The 20,462-nt window shown below is 44.5% G+C and overlaps 1 protein-coding gene across 15 annotated transcripts in view; it reads right to left on the bottom strand.

Annotated features, from left to right (window-relative positions):
- The window catches only part of USF3 (upstream transcription factor family member 3), a 36,089-nt gene that overhangs the window by 14,518 nt on the left and 1,109 nt on the right, over positions 1 to 20,462 (bottom strand). For 4 of the 15 annotated variants that reach the window (XR_015704592.1, XR_015704593.1, XM_087756555.1 and 1 more), the window contains exons 1-3: positions 20,285 to 20,396; positions 4,099 to 4,163; positions 1,883 to 1,911 (exon numbers count right to left, since the gene is read on the bottom strand). Coding sequence is in view for 12 of the 15 variants with exons in the window: in XM_087756555.1 (XP_087612681.1) it covers positions 1,883 to 1,911; positions 4,099 to 4,163; positions 20,285 to 20,332 (142 nt within the window). In the remaining 3 variants the exon portion in view is untranslated. Of the gene's footprint in view, positions 1 to 839; positions 1,000 to 1,882; positions 1,912 to 4,098; positions 4,164 to 5,023; positions 5,159 to 5,279; positions 7,029 to 9,679; positions 10,029 to 18,901; positions 19,134 to 20,225; positions 20,404 to 20,462 lie in introns of those variants that run through there. The other 11 variants (XM_087756557.1, XM_087756567.1, XM_087756558.1 and 8 more) reach the window with 11 other exon arrangements.

The raw sequence follows: 20,462 nt of genomic DNA, 5'->3' as shown, positions 1-20,462 counted from the left end.
TATTGATGGAGCAGCCAACACTGAACATAGCGGAAGCTCTAGGTACATGGACTCTCAGTTACTCTTCTTTATGTTCAAAGGTATAACTGTTCCGCAAGGTCTAATTATGACCAGGAGTAAAGAATATTGAACAAACGGTATTTCCAGTGAATTACCTATTTTGGAGGAAGTCAGAAAATCCTTTATTTATAGTCCTCTAGTGACATCGTTTACCTCTTTACGAGGCCTAAACACTGGCGCAAAGGGTCTACGCTACAAGTCTAGCAGTGTCAATACCCCTGGGCATGGCTTTTTCAGACGGTATTAATCTCTGTTTTCCACCCACCTTAGTCAGCTTCTTTCAAATATAGTTCACTCTCATGGAGCTATTTTTTTTGACTGAAATGTTTTGGTGTTCTACGCAAACTAAAACTAGTAGATGCCTTTTTCCCAAAGGGTCTGAAAAAGATTTCTGTCGCGGCTTTGTCAAGATTCAAACCAACGTATCGTTTTCTTTCATTTTGTGAAGTATCACCTTGTGCTTTTGCTGCACACAGAAACACACGGTGATCCACAGGTCAGTATATTTTACTGTGGTCCTTTACAAAGGATACACTGATTTAATTTAAATAGTTTTATTTCAGTAGTCTGCCACTTCAATTTACATTTCTCAAACCACTGAATTATTTTTTGTATTTCAGGACAGACTGGTGGTGTTGACAGAGACAGGCCTAAACACACTAAACACAGCAAAACAAAGTCTCTTCTGCAAGAAATTTACCATACAAATCAGAGCATCTGTATAAACTTTAAAATGTGGTCCCTGGGACTTAATTTTTGTATATCTTACTAATACATACAGATATCACAGTGGTTGTGAAGTGCTATTCCTTTGTTTTGATATTTTCCATGCTCTACTCAGCTTGTCCAGATATTAATGACTAAGCAAGCTACAGGGTTGGAGGGAGCTGGTCCCCACATCTTCCAGAGTTCAGCCCAGTAGATGAAGACTTTGGAAAGCTATCGGCAAGTAAAACAGGAACTGAGAATTAGAACGAGGTCGGCAATCTTAAAAGTAAACTTGATAAGACTATTTCCTACTGCTTCTTAATCCTTAAGAAACTGGCCACATCCTGGGCACAGCCCGACAAGCACGATATTCCACAGCCTTCACATGGAAACTACTGAGTGGTTTTTCCAGTTGAAGACCACACAGTAGTGCTGTTTAATAAAAGAAGAACTGGAATCAATTTCTTGGGATAAGCCCGGCCAAAACCTGCCAGACCCCTTCCCAGTCCATCTTTCTGCTGCTACTTGCAGAAGAGCTGGACACTGACAGGAGGAAAAGGCCGCCACTGCCTGAGGGATGCGACTCCTGCAACGTCCAGACGGTATTCACACAGAATTTCTGGGATGCCAACATCCAGGTGTTGGCAACCTCAGGGACAGGCTACAGGAATATTTCTAAGCCAGGGAGCCTCTAAAGCGCTTGGGTCGGATATCCATCTCTAGTTTGCTGAAGTGTTTACCTCTTTATTTTAAGAGAGGTGGCTATTATTTATGTGTGAATGCCTATGCATTTATTTTCCTTTAGAACTGAACACAACTGAAATTGTTTACTTCTTAATTCACGAGCATTGGAAAGCCAGGGGGATGGTCCCACTTGCATACTTGGGCCTGCTACTGTAACCTTCTACTGCAGAAAATGGCAAACTGGAGGCTGATCCAGACGCCCTTCTGCACCAATATTCTATGCGAGGACACAGAAAGGTGCTCGGTAGGGTGGGGGATTTTTGGTGTAATAATCTCCTACGGAGGAACTTTCTCCATGCAAAATACTTTTTACTAGCTCAAAGCATCTGTGCTTATTTCCAGACCGAACAACAAAGCGTCATGTTCCTACCTGCATTATGCGTCTCCCGGTTTTTCTTTCTGTAAAACATAAAGGAAAAACAGTTATGTGAAACAGAAGGGAAAAAAACTGCATACAAATGTTTCTTTTATTATTTCCATTACAGCTAAAGTACTAAATATTATATTTTGCTCTGTGAACAAGAACATAGTAGAAGTCACATTCACAAGGACTGGTTTTAGGCGCCGATATTAAATAGTTTGTAACAAAAAATCATTTGTGTTCATACTTAAATAAATTTCAGCCTAACAAGGCATCGTGTAATATTGCATTTGGTTATTGTTACACATATTTATAGGGCAGAGCAACAACTATCCAGTAGCAACAACTATTGAACACTATCCAGTGTTCACTAAGGCCAAATATTAAAAAAACAGAACTAATTTCTGAGCAACAGCAGAGTTAATTATTTGTTTGAAATGTTGCTTTTACATTCACTGGATCAATGAAACAGGAGAAAATGTTACCGTGCAAATTGATTTTTCCAGACATGTGACCTTCAAACATCATACCTTCTGGTATAAGCATGCTTCCGTTGTGTGAGAAACCTGAATTACCATTTCTCTGCAGTTGTTCTTCTTTACTGCCTCAAAATTCTGTCTAGGTATAATGTGGGCAGGTAAGGGTTGTCTCTGTTTTCAGATGCACACCTGGAATTTCTGGACCGATGGCAACCAGCATCATTGTGCAATGCCTCAAATTGCTTTGCTGGAAGTCAATAAATCCCAAGCGTGGACTCTACATCTATAAATCAGAGGTACTGTATACATGCAGTAAGCCAAATACTTTAAGGAAGTATAATAAAGCAAAGCATGTGTTTTCTGGAAAAATAAATATTCCAGAAAAAAAGACGACCTTTCAAAAGATTTCTGTCCAGCAGCACACTCTCAGCCTAGATGTTTGGATAGAGTATGCAAAAAGCAGAGTAGCATCTTCTGCTCTCCTTTCCCACTGTTAGAGCACAGGCCAGCTGTAGTAAGGAATCTGAAGTGAGAATGCAAGATACACGTGGATGACACGTGTGATTACGATGGGGCATGTATGCTTTACGCTTTGAGTTGATACACGTTTATTTCTGGTAACGCACCAAAAGTATCTAGTGTAACTTGGACAACGCTTACAAGACAGTAATGTTACTGCAGATGGTCACACCTGGAGACATTTGCTAAGAAATAATGCCTAAAGATGAACATCTTCAAGTCAAATAAATGTCAACTGAAGCCTGCACGTCTTTTCTACAACTAGTCAAGAAATGATGAATCTCCTGTTCATTGAAAACTTGTGCTACCAGAACAGGAATGCATGTAAACTATAATTTAAAATGGTTTATAGTAAACTACAGTTCTCCCACTTCTAACCAAAACAAGCATCTGCCAGTCAAAATTGATCATATATCCTAAATATGCACAAGAATGTAAGGGCTGGAGAGGCCCAACTGCCCTTTCATTCCCGTTACCAATACCGAATCCAAACCACTCTATCAGTGCGGTAAGAAAGAGTCACAAAATCCATCAAGACTGAAAAAATTTCTGTAGGACAAACTGATGTTCTCTCTGAGCTTTTCTCATCCTAAATCATATCCTACATGGCCACCTAGCATAAGATGAACGCTGTATTTAGCTACGGACTGAAGGATTCCCCTACCAATCAGGTATTGGATCAACATGCTGCTGCAAAGGAAGGAAAACCTGGAAAAGTTGTAACGAGCTCCGAGTTGCTTTGTTACAAATTTTGGTCATAGTGTTGCTGTGCAACCTCAAGATGTATTTTGAGTTCCAGCAAGATTCGAGATGTAAAGTCCAGATTCCACTGGGAGTTGAGGAAGAGATCTAAATTACTCTGTCAAAATGAGTATAGTGACCCCCCAATTATCTCAAGGGAGTCCCCGCACTAATCCAGGCTGCACTCTAACCGAGGTGGCGACAGGGGTTTATACACATTGGAGTAGTCAGTGTAATAATCAAAGAACCTCCGTTGCCTCGGTGGCCCAGGTAGACATGTCTTTGACAAATAATTTGGCATAGGTAGGGGAAGAGAGAAAGGAAGTTTCGCAGCCATAGTTCCCAAACCTTTGGATCAACCCTGGTGAACCCTCAGAACTTCTTGTCAATACCCTTATTGCCAAACTTTTAGCTAGAAACTTCGTAACTGTGACATGACCGCAGACTACAGAACTACAAAAGAGTCATTTTCCCATGGAAACTCACCGATGTTGCTTCTTAGTAGGTGTCTCATTCTCTGTCATCTCTGGCATGGTTTCGGAGAAGAGAGCCTGAAGAAAATTGTGGAAAGAATTAACAACTCCTGCACTCTTCTGAATTCTTAGCACACGACATTTGTTGCATCATTTTGACTTGGACCACAAGGACAGGGCCATACTACAAAGTACGCACAAGTCCGTCACCGTGACGTAGAGCAGCCGGTCACGTGAGCGTTAAAAATGAAGTACGTTACCCATCGGGGTGCTTCGTGAACCCCTGCTGTCTATGATGAACTGTTTCCTCAATTACTTTAAATATAAAAACAATTATAATCCCAATAAGGAAGCAAGAAGGCAAATTAGAGTATATGGTTGTTTTTTGAATGGGAGGAGGTACAGCTGAACTCTCTTTCATCAGCCGTTCCTAACTGAATATGCATTCAATTCCCAGTTCTAAATAAAGCACAAATGCTAAGCAAAATACAAGCTACAATGAGGACATTTTATTAAATACAAATTTAGAGTGCTATTAATGTAACGAATTACAAAACTTACTTGCAAGTGAATTAACGTACAGCTTAAAATGGCCAAAAATGCCACCCTATGTTCTCAGATATCTAAAATTCAGTTAAAAATAAAGTTATGAAATAAAGTTATACATAACAGCCTAATAAATTGCACCTAACTTGTCCTCAGCTTGAACACGCCGGTAGCCTGTATTTAGACATACAAAAACATTATGAAAAAAATAAACAAAAGATGAGATTAAGTCAATGATGGTCGAACATGAATCTACCAGGGAATGAATTTCAGAAAGCAAGTAACATGACGTATACTGTAGACGACAACAGGAAAAAATCAAAATCTGTTTTTTGAGAAGGCTGAGCTCTGTATTTACTTTCATGCTTCTGCTTGTTCCCTCACCAACCAACCTGTTATTGCAACTCTTCCCATGGGCCCTCAGCCTCCTCGCGGTCGCCCCTCTCCCTGGCTCCTCCTGGAAAGCTCATCGGCTTCTTTTAACAGGCTTCGTATCTTTAGGGTATTTTTTTGTTTGTTTCTTTGTACTGTAAGGAAGTGGGGGTGGTTTTTAATATAACTTTCAACACCAAGCACTTCTTAACGTAAACCGAGCCTACCATTACTGACACTGACACCAAAAACAAACAAGCAAAAATCCTGACCCACCAGAAAGCCAGCCATCTACAGAGCTCCCACAGCACTGAAGCACACGCTTCGGAATGGGCTCTGTGCGCACGCACGCGTGTACGCGCGTGACAAGTTAACAGAAATAACCTGCATGGTACCAGAACAGAACTCGGATGCTGTTCTCCGGTCTTTATACTCTGAAAGGTTAATTGAACGTAGCGCTCTCGTTCGGTAAGGATTAACTGAAGAGAAACATCAAGGCTGATGCTGTTTCCCACTCCACCCCTTCTGTAAGTACTTTATTCCTGTGAAGACAGAGGAAATGTTGGCAAACCACGAAGTAAAGCAAACGGGCGATACCCGGCGAACAGATCCAGCTTGGGGAACTAAAAGTGCCCCAAGTTTTTGGGAACCTAATTCAACTCCTCCACCTACACAACAGCATTCACACCATCACAAAATTAGACACAATCCTCTCCGAGATGAGTTCCGGCGTTACGCCACTCCGCTGGGCGCTACATACAGCCTACCTGAAACCATCGCCACAGGCTTCCCTAGCCATCAACCGGAGCGCATCGCTTTCTATTCAGATTTCTCCACAGGCTTTGCTTTCTCCATTCTCACTGACCATGCTCTGCATAAACGATGCAAAAACCTGACAACAGTCTTTTACTGTGGGAAAAAGTAGTGGTGCAACTTCAGCACTTTCACTCTCTCTCTTATAAATTACCTTGTGTTACTTCATCTTAAAAACAGATTTCCTCTCCTTTAAATCCATTTAGCTTAATTCACTAACAGTTTTATTTTTGTTTATACGCAGTAAGACTAGTCCAGTTGGTATCTCAGGTCCTCCAAGTCAGTGAAAGCTCACAACTCGGAAAGCCGGGAAAGCCAGTTTCCCACCCAAGGCACCTGTAACTGCCACCCCGCCTGTGCGTAGCCGGTGATGGTCAGTAGTACCCCCTCACTTATTCTAGCTGCACTCATTGTCTCAGGTGACGACGAAGGGGTTAGCTGGGAGGGTTTAGCAGGTGTGCAAGTCTGATTATTAAAAAAAAAAAAAAAAGTAAATCTGGTTAGAGCCCAGCCATCTTTTACACTGCTGGCAACCAGAGAGAGATGGTCACTCACCCACTGAGAGCCTGAGGTCAGCACACCTCGTTTCAGCTGGGGTTTTTCAGTTGTGTCAAAGCAGCCCAGCAGAATCTGTATCCGTGAAGGCTACCAGCAGAGACACGAGAAGCAGAGCAGCTAGCCAGTAACACCACGCTCTCGTACATCCACCATTAAGACGATACCTTGTGTATCAGGTAAAATAGCTATTCAAGGGGGCGAAGGGGTCATTTAATTTAGCGTATACAGTACTGTTGCTGTTCAGTGAGGTAAGGATGTGAGCACAGAGTCTGCGGCCATAGTTCTGGTACAGCAAAGCTCACAAACACCATGCTTCGAAAAAGGAAGATGCTGGATTGCATCGTGTGGCAGCCACGTACCCTGTTTCTTGACTTTTCTGCACCATCTGCGAGGACAGAGTTGATGTATCTGTTATCGGGCATTATAAGAACACTGTAAGTATGCTGGAAATCAGAGCAAAAAGATGAAAGAGGTCTTAGCGTTGGTAAACTTAGCATTTTTGAAAGACTAATGTATTCACCATGAAACCATATTTTTTTTAATCTTGCAAATTTATACAACTTCAGAACCAAAGGAGTATTTCTGTATTACAGTGTATTTAATATAGAAAGCATTAATGTGGATTTAGATGGCCAGCGACCACGCAAGGCTACAGATAAAGCACAACTGTGTGAAGGTAAAGGGTGTAAAAAAGCACCCACCCACAAATACCCTCCCCCAGAACAGACACAGCTCTCTCCCTGCACACATCCACAACCCCAGCTTCCCCCTGCCCCGGCTCAGGGCACCCACTCTTTCCTCCCAACACGGGCTCTCCACACTCCTATATTCAAGCTTCTTCCGCCCAGGGTCCGTGTCCCCTCACGGGGGCGTCCCCTCAGGTCCCTGTCCCCTCCTCTCCCCCCTCAGCAACATTCTTACTCCTAATAGCAGCATCCCTGTCTCCCAAAGTCATGATCTAAGCCATTTTCCAATTGCCTTATCTCTTCCTCCTGAGCAGATGCCTTAAACGATTCAGCAATATCTTGTATATAGTATTTGGGAAGATAGGCAAGGCCTTAGTGAAAGTTGTGCTGAAATTTATTAATACAGCTTCTAACCATTTTTTGATCCTGAGAAAATGGAAAGTCTTTATTACAACGTGTCAAAGACTCTCCATTTCTGTCTTCCTCCCCTGCCCTTTTTTTTTTTTTTCAAATGATGTCAACAAGCGTCCTTCTTCCAAGCGATGCCGTTCCCTGCACATTTCAAGCCAGATGCTACCACATCGAGTGTATAAGCCTCACAAACGTAAACAACCTGGAGTCTGTATTTGATACGCTCCAGTTCTACTGGGATCTACAGTCCATTGCACATAGAAGACAGGGCACAGGAATGCAATGAATATTATTCTAACTTCACTTTACTGTGGAATTACTTTAAGTCAAGTTTATCAAAGTTTACCACTCAACCAATGTTTCCCCAAAAGTTTCAAAGCAGTTTTGTGGGACCGGTAAGAAAAAACAAGGCTGTACACATTCTCTAATTAACCAGGTAGTTTATTTCAAGTTCTAATTTTCTAACTGAAAAGAGGTGGTTAAGTTCGTTAAACAGCACTTGTATACAACTCTGGGGTTTCCACTGATAGATTGTACCGTAAGAAACACGGTGAACTGAGGTTGGTTTTTTCCTATTCTTATTCCATAAAGACAAACACCTTTGCATTTTACTTGATACACCTCAAAGCTGGCGACACCAGGGAGGCAGTATTCTTCAGGGCTGCTGAAAATATGGGCCCTGCGAATTAAAAAACCCAAAAAACCCACAAAATACTGCCTAGGTGGAGACTTCTGGGGGCTGATGCATAATGTTTATTCTGTCTCCATTTCTTCCTCGCAGCGGTTTTATCACCAAAGCTTTGACAATGGGTTTCTCTTTACTTCTTCCATGTCAAATAATACTTCTTCACGGAGAGATCCCTTCACTGATTCTCTAAAGCAGAAGACATATATTCGCTTTATAAGCTCAGTGGCAAATGTATTTTAAGTTCACTCATGAAATACGCTCACCTGACTCAGCTGAATCTGTCTTCTGCAGAGAGAATGTAGCAAATTCCAAATTCTTTAGCCAGATGAAGGAGAAATAATTCAACATTTATATTTATTTCATACCAAGGTTCCCTCAAGCTTTTATGTAGTTTATAGCTCTTACAACGTCAACCTGAAATACCGATTTTAATTTAAATGCAATGTCACCCCCAGAAATGAAAAGATCTTTTGTGTTCTGCAGACTTAAGTTTAACGTAATTTAATCTCCTCTGTAGTTCTGAAAGAGTAGAAAACTCAAAAGCAAATTTTTTGAAGTGTCTTCTTGCCTGCTACCCAACTTTGCAAGTATTATTCAGCAACTTATTTTATGAAATTTTTTCTTCAAAACATATGCATGCAGCAGATTTAGCTCTTTAAGAAAAAGCTAGTTTAGATTATTTCATTTGACATTAAGCTTTCACTGTTCATTTAGGAAGTGTTTCCAAACTTAATATTCATTTTAAAAAGAAAAGAATGCTTCCCATCTATTATCTTTGGCTGTACAACCAACCTTCCTCAAATGAGTAAAGCTATCCCGTTCTTCTGTATGAGGAAGACAGGATCTTCTCAATACGCAGCTACACACATTCTGTAAAACTACCAGCAGTCCAAATCTTTCTTTCTCTTAAAATACTTCAGCAAGCTTACGCTGTTACATTGCTACAATCTCACGGTTCTTACTAGCTTTGCACACCTCATGTAGTCAGCCATGATTTACAGCTAAGATCAATTCCAAGGCATAGATAATAACTACTCAAATGCTATTTTTTTCCCCTGCAAGACAGTGTCCTCATCATTCAAGTGACTGCTGGAGCTCTCTTTTCCAGTCTTCCATGCACGTTTTAAAACAAGGCTAGCTTCAACCGGGGACTTAATCCAAGCTTTTAATCACAAGCAAGGTGCCCTTGAGATAAAAAGACAGGATTTACTGGCCTTTCTTTACTCCCCCTTGAAACACTTCTATTGTAATTTTGCATTTACCTAATAAAACGCTTGCAGGAAATGAAACTCGAAAGCTTACCTTTCTGCTCGTTACCTACGTATACCAACTGCTTTTGCCTATAAAAGTAACCTGTTAAGACTACTGCGCAGGAAATTGAAAAGGACTTTTTCCTGGTAAGAGGAAGAATCCCTTTGATATCTTTCAGTTTGCTTTCTGAAGAAACCACGGTTTTCTTGTTACTGCACCGTGTCCCTTCATCCACCCACTCACAACAACAGCCGGGCCCACTGACCGACCTAAACGAAACCTCTCAAAGAGATGCAGTTCCCAGATGTTTACAAAAACCTGAGACGGAGCAGAGGAGGAGTGAGGTCAGTGCCAATGCTGCAGGTAAGCGACGGGACACCGCTCGGCTCCGTGCCCGGCTCCGGAGCTGGCTGCCCAGCCGGCATCAGACCAGGCACAACACGCACCACCTTTTGCCGAGGAAGACGTACGAGGGATCGCAGGGCAGGGGAGAGCAACCTTGACTTTTCACAGAATACGCGTTCCTGATGCAAACCAGCTGACAGTTTCCTAGTGCAACCCAGAGCTCCTGCAAAAGTTAGGAAAACCAATGCCAATAAGCTAAAACTTGTTACACGAGCGACTTTTTTTTTTTTTAAGGTGTCTGCAAATAACAACAGATGGAAAAAATCTTCCCTGCTTTTAGAATTTTTTTCTTTGCCTCTTTTGTTTGTACTATCTAAACTCAAATACACTGGGATTTTTCCTGCTGCTGACTTAATAAAGTTTCAGTAAGGCTGTTCTGTAAGAACATGCAAGAGAACTAGAAAGAAAACTTCCTCTTCCTTTTATTTATAACAGCATTGGACGAAGAAGTAGGGTTATCACTCAAGGGATATTCCCTCATATCTACATTAATTTTTGTGTTCGTTTATAATTTTTGTAATATTAAAGACATAATTGCTTGTGACCATTTACTAACATGCAGCTTCAGGACAGCATAGTCGTAGAGTCATTCTGAGAAATCCTGACCAGATCTGCTTAAGAAACTTCAGAAAAAAAGAAACTTCCCTATTCATCACCTAAAGATCCACCTCTCACATTTATTCTTCTTGCTCTACCGTTGTTGCCCCTCAAGTCTTCCTAGGTTAGTACGGCCTCATTTATTTTTAAACCTTAGAGGAGGGGCAGAGAGAGATTGAGATCATGTCTACTGAAGCAAGTCTTTTACTTGCTGATGATGTTCTGAAAACTATTTAAGGAGAGGTATCTCTGGACATTTGGCACCCGATGTGAGCCGCTGCCACCCTCACACATTGCGCGGACAACCTTGGTACTACAACCAGACTGGAGCGGCACACGGGGCTAGCAAAGGAAGATGCCTACACGAACCATCTCCTGTGGTCTGGGTGAATTGTTGTATGGAAGCAGGCATCTGGGAGGTAAAGAGCTGTAATTACACAACCAGTGCACAAGCTAGAATCACAAAGACCACAGCTGTCACCCTACAGAGTGTCCTCAGCTACATTAGATTAAAATAAGGGGAACGTCACTCTTTTCTTTAGGAAATCAGAAAGCGATGACCAGGGAAATCCTCACGATCCCCATGTTCTTCATGTATTTTGTTAAGATTCACAAGTTACCACACACCACTTTCATGAAGAAGGTGAGAAAGTACGAGGAATGTCTCTAAGTTGCAAGACAGTGCTCATCTCCCTGGTTTTCAATGCCCAGTGATCCACAGTACACTTCAAAACAGAAAATTATTTTCAAATAGAAGATAGATATCTAATTATGCTACGCTTGACAAAGGAGCCAAAAAGCCTGTTCTGATGGTGAAAGCTAAGTGGAAACAAAGTGGATTGCAGCCAAATTCCTCCTGTAACAGGTCATCATCTTTATGTGGGTTAGGTTATCTGTATGAGATGGCAAAGATTGCCTGTGCCGCCGCTGAGGCTGAATGCGCTCCCGCTCCGGTGCAAGGGCATCTGTGGTGAGCCAAACCTTGCTGCCAGCACGCTGCCTAAAAAACAAATAATTTCTTTTTCCTGAAAAAAGCCGTCACACGTAAGTCATCATGGTCTCTGAATACTGGGACCAAGATGATTATTTATAACTGAGGAAGCCAGGCACATCTGAAAGCTGCATTTGAAACACCAAAGACCAACTGGACAAATGTAGAAGTTACCGCTTCAGCAAGAGACAGTCTAATTCTGCTTTCTGATGTGGCCTTATCTCCGAACAAAATCTCAATTCAAAGAACAGTACTTCGTCACAGGGCTTGATAACCAGTTTAGAATCAAAACACAGGACTTTCATTTTGGCCACAATGATACAGCCAGAATACTATTCCCTGCTTCGGTTTTTTTGGTTTTAACCTGAGCTCTTTTTTGTTCTGCAACTACAAAGGATCCTCACGTAGTCTGTTCATGAAACCACGTAAGGTCTTGAGGAGGTATCAAGTGGTTCTCTGATGGCTACGCCAGACACACAGACACACGCTAAACTGACTTGCTGCTCTCTCCTGAGGACCCTAACTAACAAGCAGTGCAAAGTGCCCTGGAACTGAAATGTGTAGGGCATCCAGAGAGTTTCTGTGTAATTTTTTTTTTAATTCATCTTTTCAGATGTAAGTCATTAAGTACAAAGGATTACACAGTCAAGTTCTGGAATATTTTATAGGCTTGGGGTTTGAGAAACCTGACACAAACTAAGAACTTGTCGAGGGTTCATGGTACAGGCAGCAATATTGTATGGGTCTGCACTACAAAGCTCCTTTACAACACGCAGAAGAGATCCACTCCATCCTCAGATTTGGTTACAAGCACTGACCTTCCAGAGTAAAGGATCTCCCTACAAGTCTTAATGGGGCTAAAGGTAAAAATGGCCGAGGTAGAAGGTACCATAAAACAGTATTTCAGTTTTAATGTACAAGCTGATCAACCTTACTCCCCAACTCTACCGCTAAGACACATAATTTCTAAGTATGCTGACTCTGCAAGAATTAGTTAATGAAACTTCCCTTCGACTTCCAGAATTGTGGAAACTGGCAGCTGTATGAAAGCGCTTCCAAAGCGCCCGTCCAGACAGCGTATTGCCACGTCCTTCAGCAAAGGCCAGCATGTTACTCCAGAAGTGGTGCCTTCACCATTACCAGCTGTAATGAGCTTTAAGAAACAAACACACGTGCACTGCCCCCAAACCCAACAAAACCCCACAACTTTGCAATGTACGTTTCATTCCAGGCTCCTCACAAAAGGTTTTAGCGGACGGAAGAGGGTTCTTCCCCCTTCACAACCTCAATGCTATTTCGCACCTTTGCTCTTCAGAGGTTTTTCTGTATAAAGTGGGTCCACTGGGCAATTGCTTCAGTTCCAGGAATAAAGGACTCGTCTTGTGATCTGGATGTTTGACAGTTTTGAATAATACTGGCAGGGATAAAGCTGCAAACTCTTTCAATTAGATTTAAGAGAGGTCCAGACTAGAGATATCTGAGCCCAGGTGACCAGGGAAAGCAGGCAGGCTTTCTCAACACTTTCAAAGAGGAAATTTAAAAGCAAGATCAATGTACGTTAAGACACCAGAAATTGGAACCACTAGGTGCAAATCCATAGCAAACCTGAATTCATTAATTCCACCACTTCAGGAACTACTTATTTAGATTAGGAGAGTTATGAAAACACGAGCTCTCCAGGGGTAAATAAGTAATTCTGAAAGCACTAGAAAAAGCAAATAAGACTACTGTAGAAATTGAGCACAGACAACGGAACGGAAACTAAAACCAGATTTCCAAGCTACTACTTTCCAGAGGTATGAAAGGAATGGATAAAGGGAAGGGACAGACTGATACCATGATCCCGCAAGTTTTACTTAATTAGAAAATCATTCCATAAAATTAAAATTCCTCACCTCCATCTTCTTTTTCTATAACTGTCTGAAATCACCTCCCTATTGCCACCCGAGAGTGGCGTGGCAAGAATACCTTAAAGTGAAACTGGAAGTGGGGGATCTCCATTCTGCTCCTTAGCAAGGGATAGCTCAAACAGTTCATTTTTCCAAACTAAGAAACACAGGGTCTTCCCATCCCCGCCCAGAAAAACCATAGACAAAGTGAGTAAGATGGACTGTAAAGTCTCTTCAGACAATTTACAGGTGGGACTCTCTATAACCCGCCAACCACAGCAAGTATAACACGACCTCGACAGACACCACTGCTTCAGGTAAAGGCAATACTTAATAAATCAAATCATCAGCTGTTGAGACTGTGCATTACTTTTGGTCGCAGACTTAAACAAAAACAAACCCAAGAAGCCCTCAACTCTCCCCCACTTTTAATTTAAATGAACACAGACATCAGCTAAGTACCCGACAGCTACCTCCAAGAGAAGTTGTGAACTTGAGCCGTGGAGAGCAAGACAGAAGAGAGGGTGTGCAAGTGCCATGGGCAGCACTGGTCAGAGGCTCAAAGGCAGAGCTGCAGCCCCCAGCTGGCATCGCAGAGCCAGGAGACTGCAGCTGAGAAGTACGGAGCACATGCATGCTGACTGACTACAGGCAAACACCATACCAAGTAGAAATGACCACATTTTTTTAATAGTTTGGATGCAAATGGTAACTGCTGCAGCTGTAACTAAAGACAGCAACAACAGACCAATGGTTCTGTAGGCAAGATGTGACTATAGCACTACAAATATTGACTTTTTTAGTTTTATGCACTCTGCTGAGTTTCTTAGGTTCTGAAGTAGGTTAGGGTATTACAGAATCACAGAACCTCTGGAGGTCATCTGGTCCAACCTCGCCCTGCTCGAGCCAGGCCACCTACAGCCAGTTGCCCAAGACCACATCCAGGAGGCTTCTGAATATCTCCAAGGATGGAGACTCCACAACCTCCCAGTGCAACCTGCTCCAGTGCTCAGTCACCCTCACAGTAAGAAAGAGTTTCCTGATGTTCAGATGGAGCCTCCTGCATTCCAGTTTGGGCCCATTGCCTCTGGTCCTGTCGCTGGGCACCACTGAAAAGAGTCTGGCTCTGTCCTCTCCGCACCCCCCCTTCAGGTGTTTATACACATTGATGAGATTCCCCTGGGCTTTCTCTTCTCCAGGTTGAACAGGCTGAGGCTCCCCCAGCCTCCCCTACGATGAGAGATGCTCCAGTACCTTAATCACCTTTGTGGCCCTTCACTGGACTCTCTCCAGTATGTCCATGTGTCTCTTGTACTGGGGAACCCAGAACTGGCCACAGGACTCCAGGTGTGGCCTCACCAGTGCTGAGTAGAGGGGAAGGATCACCTCCTGCAGCCTGCCGGCAATGCTTGTCCTGCTCCCAGGACACCATTCCATTCACCACCTTTGCCGCGAGAGCACATTGCCGGTTCATGTTCAACTTGGTGTCCACCAGGACCCTCAGGTCATTTTCTGCTGTGCTGGTTTGGGCTGAGGCAGAGTTAATCTTCTTTATAGTAGCTAGTATGGGGCTATGATTTGGATTTGTGCTGAAAACAGCCTTGATAACACAGGGATGTTTTCGTTACTGCTGAGCAGCGCTTACACGGAGTCAAGGCCTTTTCTGCCTCTCACCCCACCCCACCAGCGAGGAGGCTGGGGGCACAAGGGGCTGGGGGGCACAAGGAACTGGGAGGGGACACGGCTGGGACAGCTGCCCCCAGCTGACCAAAGAGGTATCCCACACCGTATGGCATCACGCTCAGCATATAAAGCTGGGGGAAGAAGGAGGAAGGAGGGACATTTGGAGCGATGGCGTTTGTCTTCCCAAATCACCGTCATGCGTTAAAAAGCCCTGCTTTCCTGGGGATGGCCTTCTGAAAGGCAACTAACAGTTGAAACCTGATGCAGTGGAAAATAAAATTTTTTGCTTGTATTAATTATTTTATCAAATCTGAATGCTAACAGAGTCAATGAGTTACACTGCAACATATGCTAAACTAGCTACTTAACTCCCCTTAGTTAACAAATTGTTCTTATAGCAATAATAAGAAAATCCGTAAGACGGTTACCCTTCCCTGCTGTCCTACCTACTCCAGAATAACGGCGAGAGACGTAGCCTCTCCCCCGCTTCACTGGCACCCACGCAGGAAGCCAGATGAGAACATAACTTCCACTTAAAATTTACTCTGCAAAAGTATCGCAAAGACACCTCCCGCTCCCAAACAAGGACACTGAAACTGCTGACGTCCGTACAAGAGTGCTTCTCACAGTGGCAGCGCTGGCTTATGTTTGTGGAACTACGACCCAAGACGATGCCAAGACTAGTTGAACTTCTGCAATTACACGGGAAGTCTCAGAATTTACAACAAGCGAGAGACTTATGTAGAAGAATCAAGCATTTAAACTATAGATAGATAATATTTAAACGGCATCTCTAAATATCATGGATCGTCCAACAGCGAAAAAACAAAATGGTGTTCCTTCTCTTGTTGCTGATTTGGAGTTGCTCCGTGTTGGGCTAGCACCATTTTACTATTGTAGTAAACGAGTAAGAAGAGTTGTAGTGCAAAGCAAAAGGCAATTTCTAGCCCATCCAAGATTTGTGTTCAATTTCCAGCTAACAAGTTCACTGACGCATGAAAGCAAAGCAGAGTCCAACTTCAAAGGTTGAAGGCCGCCATGAATCAAGTGTCCCTTAAGCCAACCACTCATTACAGCCTACAGATGCAGGCAGATACCCCAAATGGACAACATTACTTCCACTTTAAACTTCAGTTACTTGAAGAAGAAGCAAAACTTTTTAGAGTTAAGCTCTCCTCTTCCCATAATACCTCTACGCTGCTTCTAACAGTGTCAGCAGCCTAAAGAACAACACTTTCAATAATCTCACGGCACAACTCACCACACCAATGACTTCCAGATCACGAGATCTGAGAAACCTGCATTTAGACCTAAAAGTTAATAGATCCATACTCCGATCATTCCAGCCTCACTAGAGAGGGACCACAAAGAACTCATTTTGGTATCAGAGCACCGGCATGATTGAGATGTGCTTTTAGAAGGCACTGATCTCATTTCATGGTCTTCATCTCAGTCAATTAACCTGACAGAAATTCAGGTAACTGGGTAAGAAAGGCACTTGTTAACAGGAAGCACGAAACATTTTTTCAGTCTGCTACTTTCTTCTTACCTGAATCACAATGGCACACAGCGTGGCTGATGTAAAAGATTGCTATCATATGTCATGGTTGCAAAAGTAACTCATTCACCTTACGAGACTGATGCCATAGCTTTTCATACAGGAAACAAACTGGGTTTACACACAATTTGTCAGTCCTGTGCACGCAGCAGAATCTCTTTTGCGCTCACTCAGAGCATGACAACAGGGCTACACTTGTAAGGTCAAACCAAAGTACACCTTGGACACACGATACGCACATATAAAAACTGGAATTGTATTTTAACCAGCAAGTTAAGTTAGCATTATATAAACTGGGCACTGCACAACGTTTCTTCATCAGGGAGTTGTGACCTTTACAGGTTTTATGGCAATCTGAAACAAAGGAAGCCCGGCTGCTCAACCATTCAATCCGAGATGTTTTCACGCGACGTTCCAGAACGCTCACGCACACAACTCACGTTATGACTGATACCCTTCAGAATAGGAAAACGTGTTCCCGACGGACTTAACTTGAAGAAAGGAGTCACAGACATGGCAGAGATGAAGAATGCTAGCACAGGAACTAAGTTATAAAGTGACTGGCAATACTAAGGGCTAGCAGTCCTTCAGGCTGCAGACAAGTGTAACGCTTCTGAAGAAGCCTGGGAATTCTAACTAGACCCCTTACGAAATGATTAGGAACACCACAGCTGTCAGGTGCTATGCACGCACAGGTTTTACATATCCATTTTCATTTAACCGCCTGGTTTGTACACGCTCTCCGCTGGTGTTTTGATAATCAGGGACAATGTTCAATATTGTGATTTAATTGAAAACTCTCTCAGCTGAAACACTGTGCTGTGATACTTACTCGCTATCCTTCAAAGTGGCATAGACTTCATGATATTTTTTACGAGTTCTTACGACGCAAATAACTATGATTCATTGAGAATCCCTTCATATCAAATGCTATGCTACTTACACCTCCCCCCAGTCACAGGTCATTTACAAAGTTATTTTTAAGACCATCTTGGATCCAAACACTCCTTACAAAAGCACAAGCACTGCTGTACAAAAATTAAATAGAATGGTTCTTGTGAAATCCTGCATGTCCCAGCCCTTGACTTCCTTATGTATTTATTTCTTTCTTCTACCCCATGCATTGTACTAATTCATATCCAAGCTGGATACGATTGGTTACAACGTCAGACACCTTATGCCAACGCACTTTGCAAATTAAAGCATGCTTGAATATTTGGAATGCGCAATTCCAGATCTCTTTGTTGCCTAGTTCGTTACACTGCAATATCTGGAAGCTGGAGGTGTTCTTATGATTTCAGGGTATGGAGGGGAAAAAACCACCACCACCAAAACAACCCACATAAAAGTAGCTCTTTAATTCCTCCCTTTAAAAAAGTCGGAAGCATCCTCTACATTCACCCAAGAAGAGACAAGGGGAAAAGCAGCTGGAGTAGCTCGGCCAGCGGTGTCAGCAGACGACATTCACCGAATTTTTGCCTTCTTGTTCATAAAAGTCTTTGGAATTTCAGACTACAACTAAACTTCAACTACAAACGTAGAGTCCGTGATGCACACAGCACCACTTGAGTGATCGTCGCTTCAGTTTGTCCCTGGTTAGCTCCTGGGAACGCTGCCTGGAAAACCAGGAATGAAAGCAGCAAAGCCACTATCAAGCACTTACATCCTAATTATCTCTTTGCAGCTGTCAGACTCCTCCAGCATCCACCACCATTTTTCATCTACTCCGTTAAAATCTTCCCATGTATCTATAACCTAAGGCAATAAGTAAGTCTCTAAGGGAATAAGTAATACCCAAATACTTCAAAGTTTGCAACGTTCTCATACTGCCTCACATACCGGATACGTTATTTCGAATACATGCATCTTAAAATCATGCTCACAACATGGCGTTGTCTAAGCTTATTTCCCGTTCAGTGACAAACGTATTTTCAGTTGTCAAATCTATTTCACCCCAAAATGCACCTATGAATTATTACTATGGCACTAATTGAAAGTCAAAATTAAAAATTCTAAATCTTTATAATAATAACCATTTCCCCATAGGAAGCTTCTTCCTTTCTATCTGCCTGATTACCGCACACGATTCATGAGTGACAAACAGTACTCTGCAGTTTGTTAAAGTGCTATGTAACGTAATCACATAAATAAGATTGTCCCAATGCAATGTATATGAAAAAGCAAAGCTCAAATCATGCTTCCAAACCAAGCTATTACATTACCTGACTTCTGAATGCTTAACTGTGCAACCATTAAGTTATCTTTGCTAAAAGCATTTAATAATCAGATGCCTGGGTGGAGTCTAACAGAAGGCCAAGCTATGATGTAAAAAGTTAAAACAAAGACGTGTGGTTTTCTGTGTACTTACGGCCGGTGACTCAACACATCGCTAGTCCCTTCTTCTTCCCCTTAATGCCACCGTTTCCCTACAAACTTCCCTGGACAAACGGCATCGTGTGGCACGGCTGTATTCAGCCACGTGTATGCTGACAGACTCGGTTCACCTCTGCTGCCTGTCACAAGGAGCTGGATTCTAGGTGCCCTGCCCTCAGCGTGAGCAATAATTGTCATCTTCTGCATTTGGCAGATGTTGATTTCCATGAAACTTAAGACTTCAATCTCTTAAGACCTCTGCCACTGGCAAATTTGTCTGAAATTGGCCAGAGAGTTAAAATTACTAGGTGCAGAAGGAACAGCTGGAGCACGTCCATAAACCTTCTTTCTTTAGGAGACCAAGCTGAAAACACACCCAACAGGAAAAGTTAGTTTCCAGGGACCGAATTCTAAACAAAAAAGCTGGACTTCCACACTGCACTCTGGAGCTGACCAAGCTCCAGGTTGAGACATCACACAGCAAGAGCACACGGAGGTGATGCACAGCACGTTTTCTACCCTGGACCACGCTGAAAAGATGTAACGGCTGAGAAACAGTGCCCACGTTTCGCTCTCTCCAAAGCCAACTTTCTGAACAGCGACCGACGGTCAATCGTCTCAGATCATCAAGATTTCAAAACGATACAAACGCCCCAGGTGCCCTCATCTTTACACCTCCCCCGATCGCAGGCACCAGCACTCTGCGGCCTTACCCGCGGCGGGCAGGGAGGCGGCCAGCCCGCACAACCCCACCGCTCCGGGCCGACAGCCCGGCCGCCGCCGCGGTGCCTGCAGGGGCACCGAGGGGCAGCAAGCAGCCGCACCACAAAGGGCCGCCCGCACTCCCGGCCAAGGGCCGCACCGCCCCGGCCTGTTCCGGCTCCGCAGCCCCGACCCGAGCCGTGCCCGAGGCCCCCGCGGCCGGGCCGGGCGCACCTGGGCACAGCGAGCGGCGCGGGCAGACAAAGGGGCGCCGGCCGCCCCCCGCGGCGGTGCCGCCGCCGGCGTCCCGGGGCGAGGAGGGCGGGGAGCGGCCCCCGGCCCGGCCCGGCGCCCCGACCGGCGGGCGAGGAGGCCCGAGGCGGCTGCCGGGGGCGGGGGGGGGGGGACCCGCGGCCCCGCCGTCGCCACGGCGACAGGGCCGAAGCCCGGGGCGCGCCCTTGGCGCGCGCCTCCTCACGGCAACGGTCGCCGCGGGGGAGGGGCGGGAGGGCGGGCCCGCCGCCACCGGCAGCCCCGGCCCGCGCCCCCTCCGCCCCGGCACCACCGCCGCCGCGCCGCGGCCCGCCCCTCCCCGCCTCCCCCCCCCTCCCGCTCACCAGGCTCCGCGCCGAGCGCGGGCAGCGGGCCCACCCCCGCGGCAGCGCCCGGCACTCACAGGGGGGCTGGGCGGGCTCGGCAGCGGCAGCCCCGCCGCGGGGACCATCCTCCGAGCGGGCAGCCCGGGCCGGCGCGCTGCCGCTGCCTCCGCGCCGCTCCCCCTCCCGCGCAGCCCACCCTGCTGCTCGCACGCGCGGCCCGGGGTAGCCAATCCGGGCGCAGGGGTTGAGTCCTCG

The sequence above is a fragment of the Nipponia nippon genome, unplaced genomic scaffold, assembly GCF_047370975.1.
Source record: "Nipponia nippon isolate SJK-2023a ecotype South Korea unplaced genomic scaffold, ASM4737097v1 scaffold_2, whole genome shotgun sequence".
NCBI classification, from domain to species: domain Eukaryota; kingdom Metazoa; phylum Chordata; class Aves; order Pelecaniformes; family Threskiornithidae; genus Nipponia; species Nipponia nippon.
Note: the sequence above shows the minus strand (reverse complement) of the source record. Positions and strands in the feature narration are given on the sequence as shown.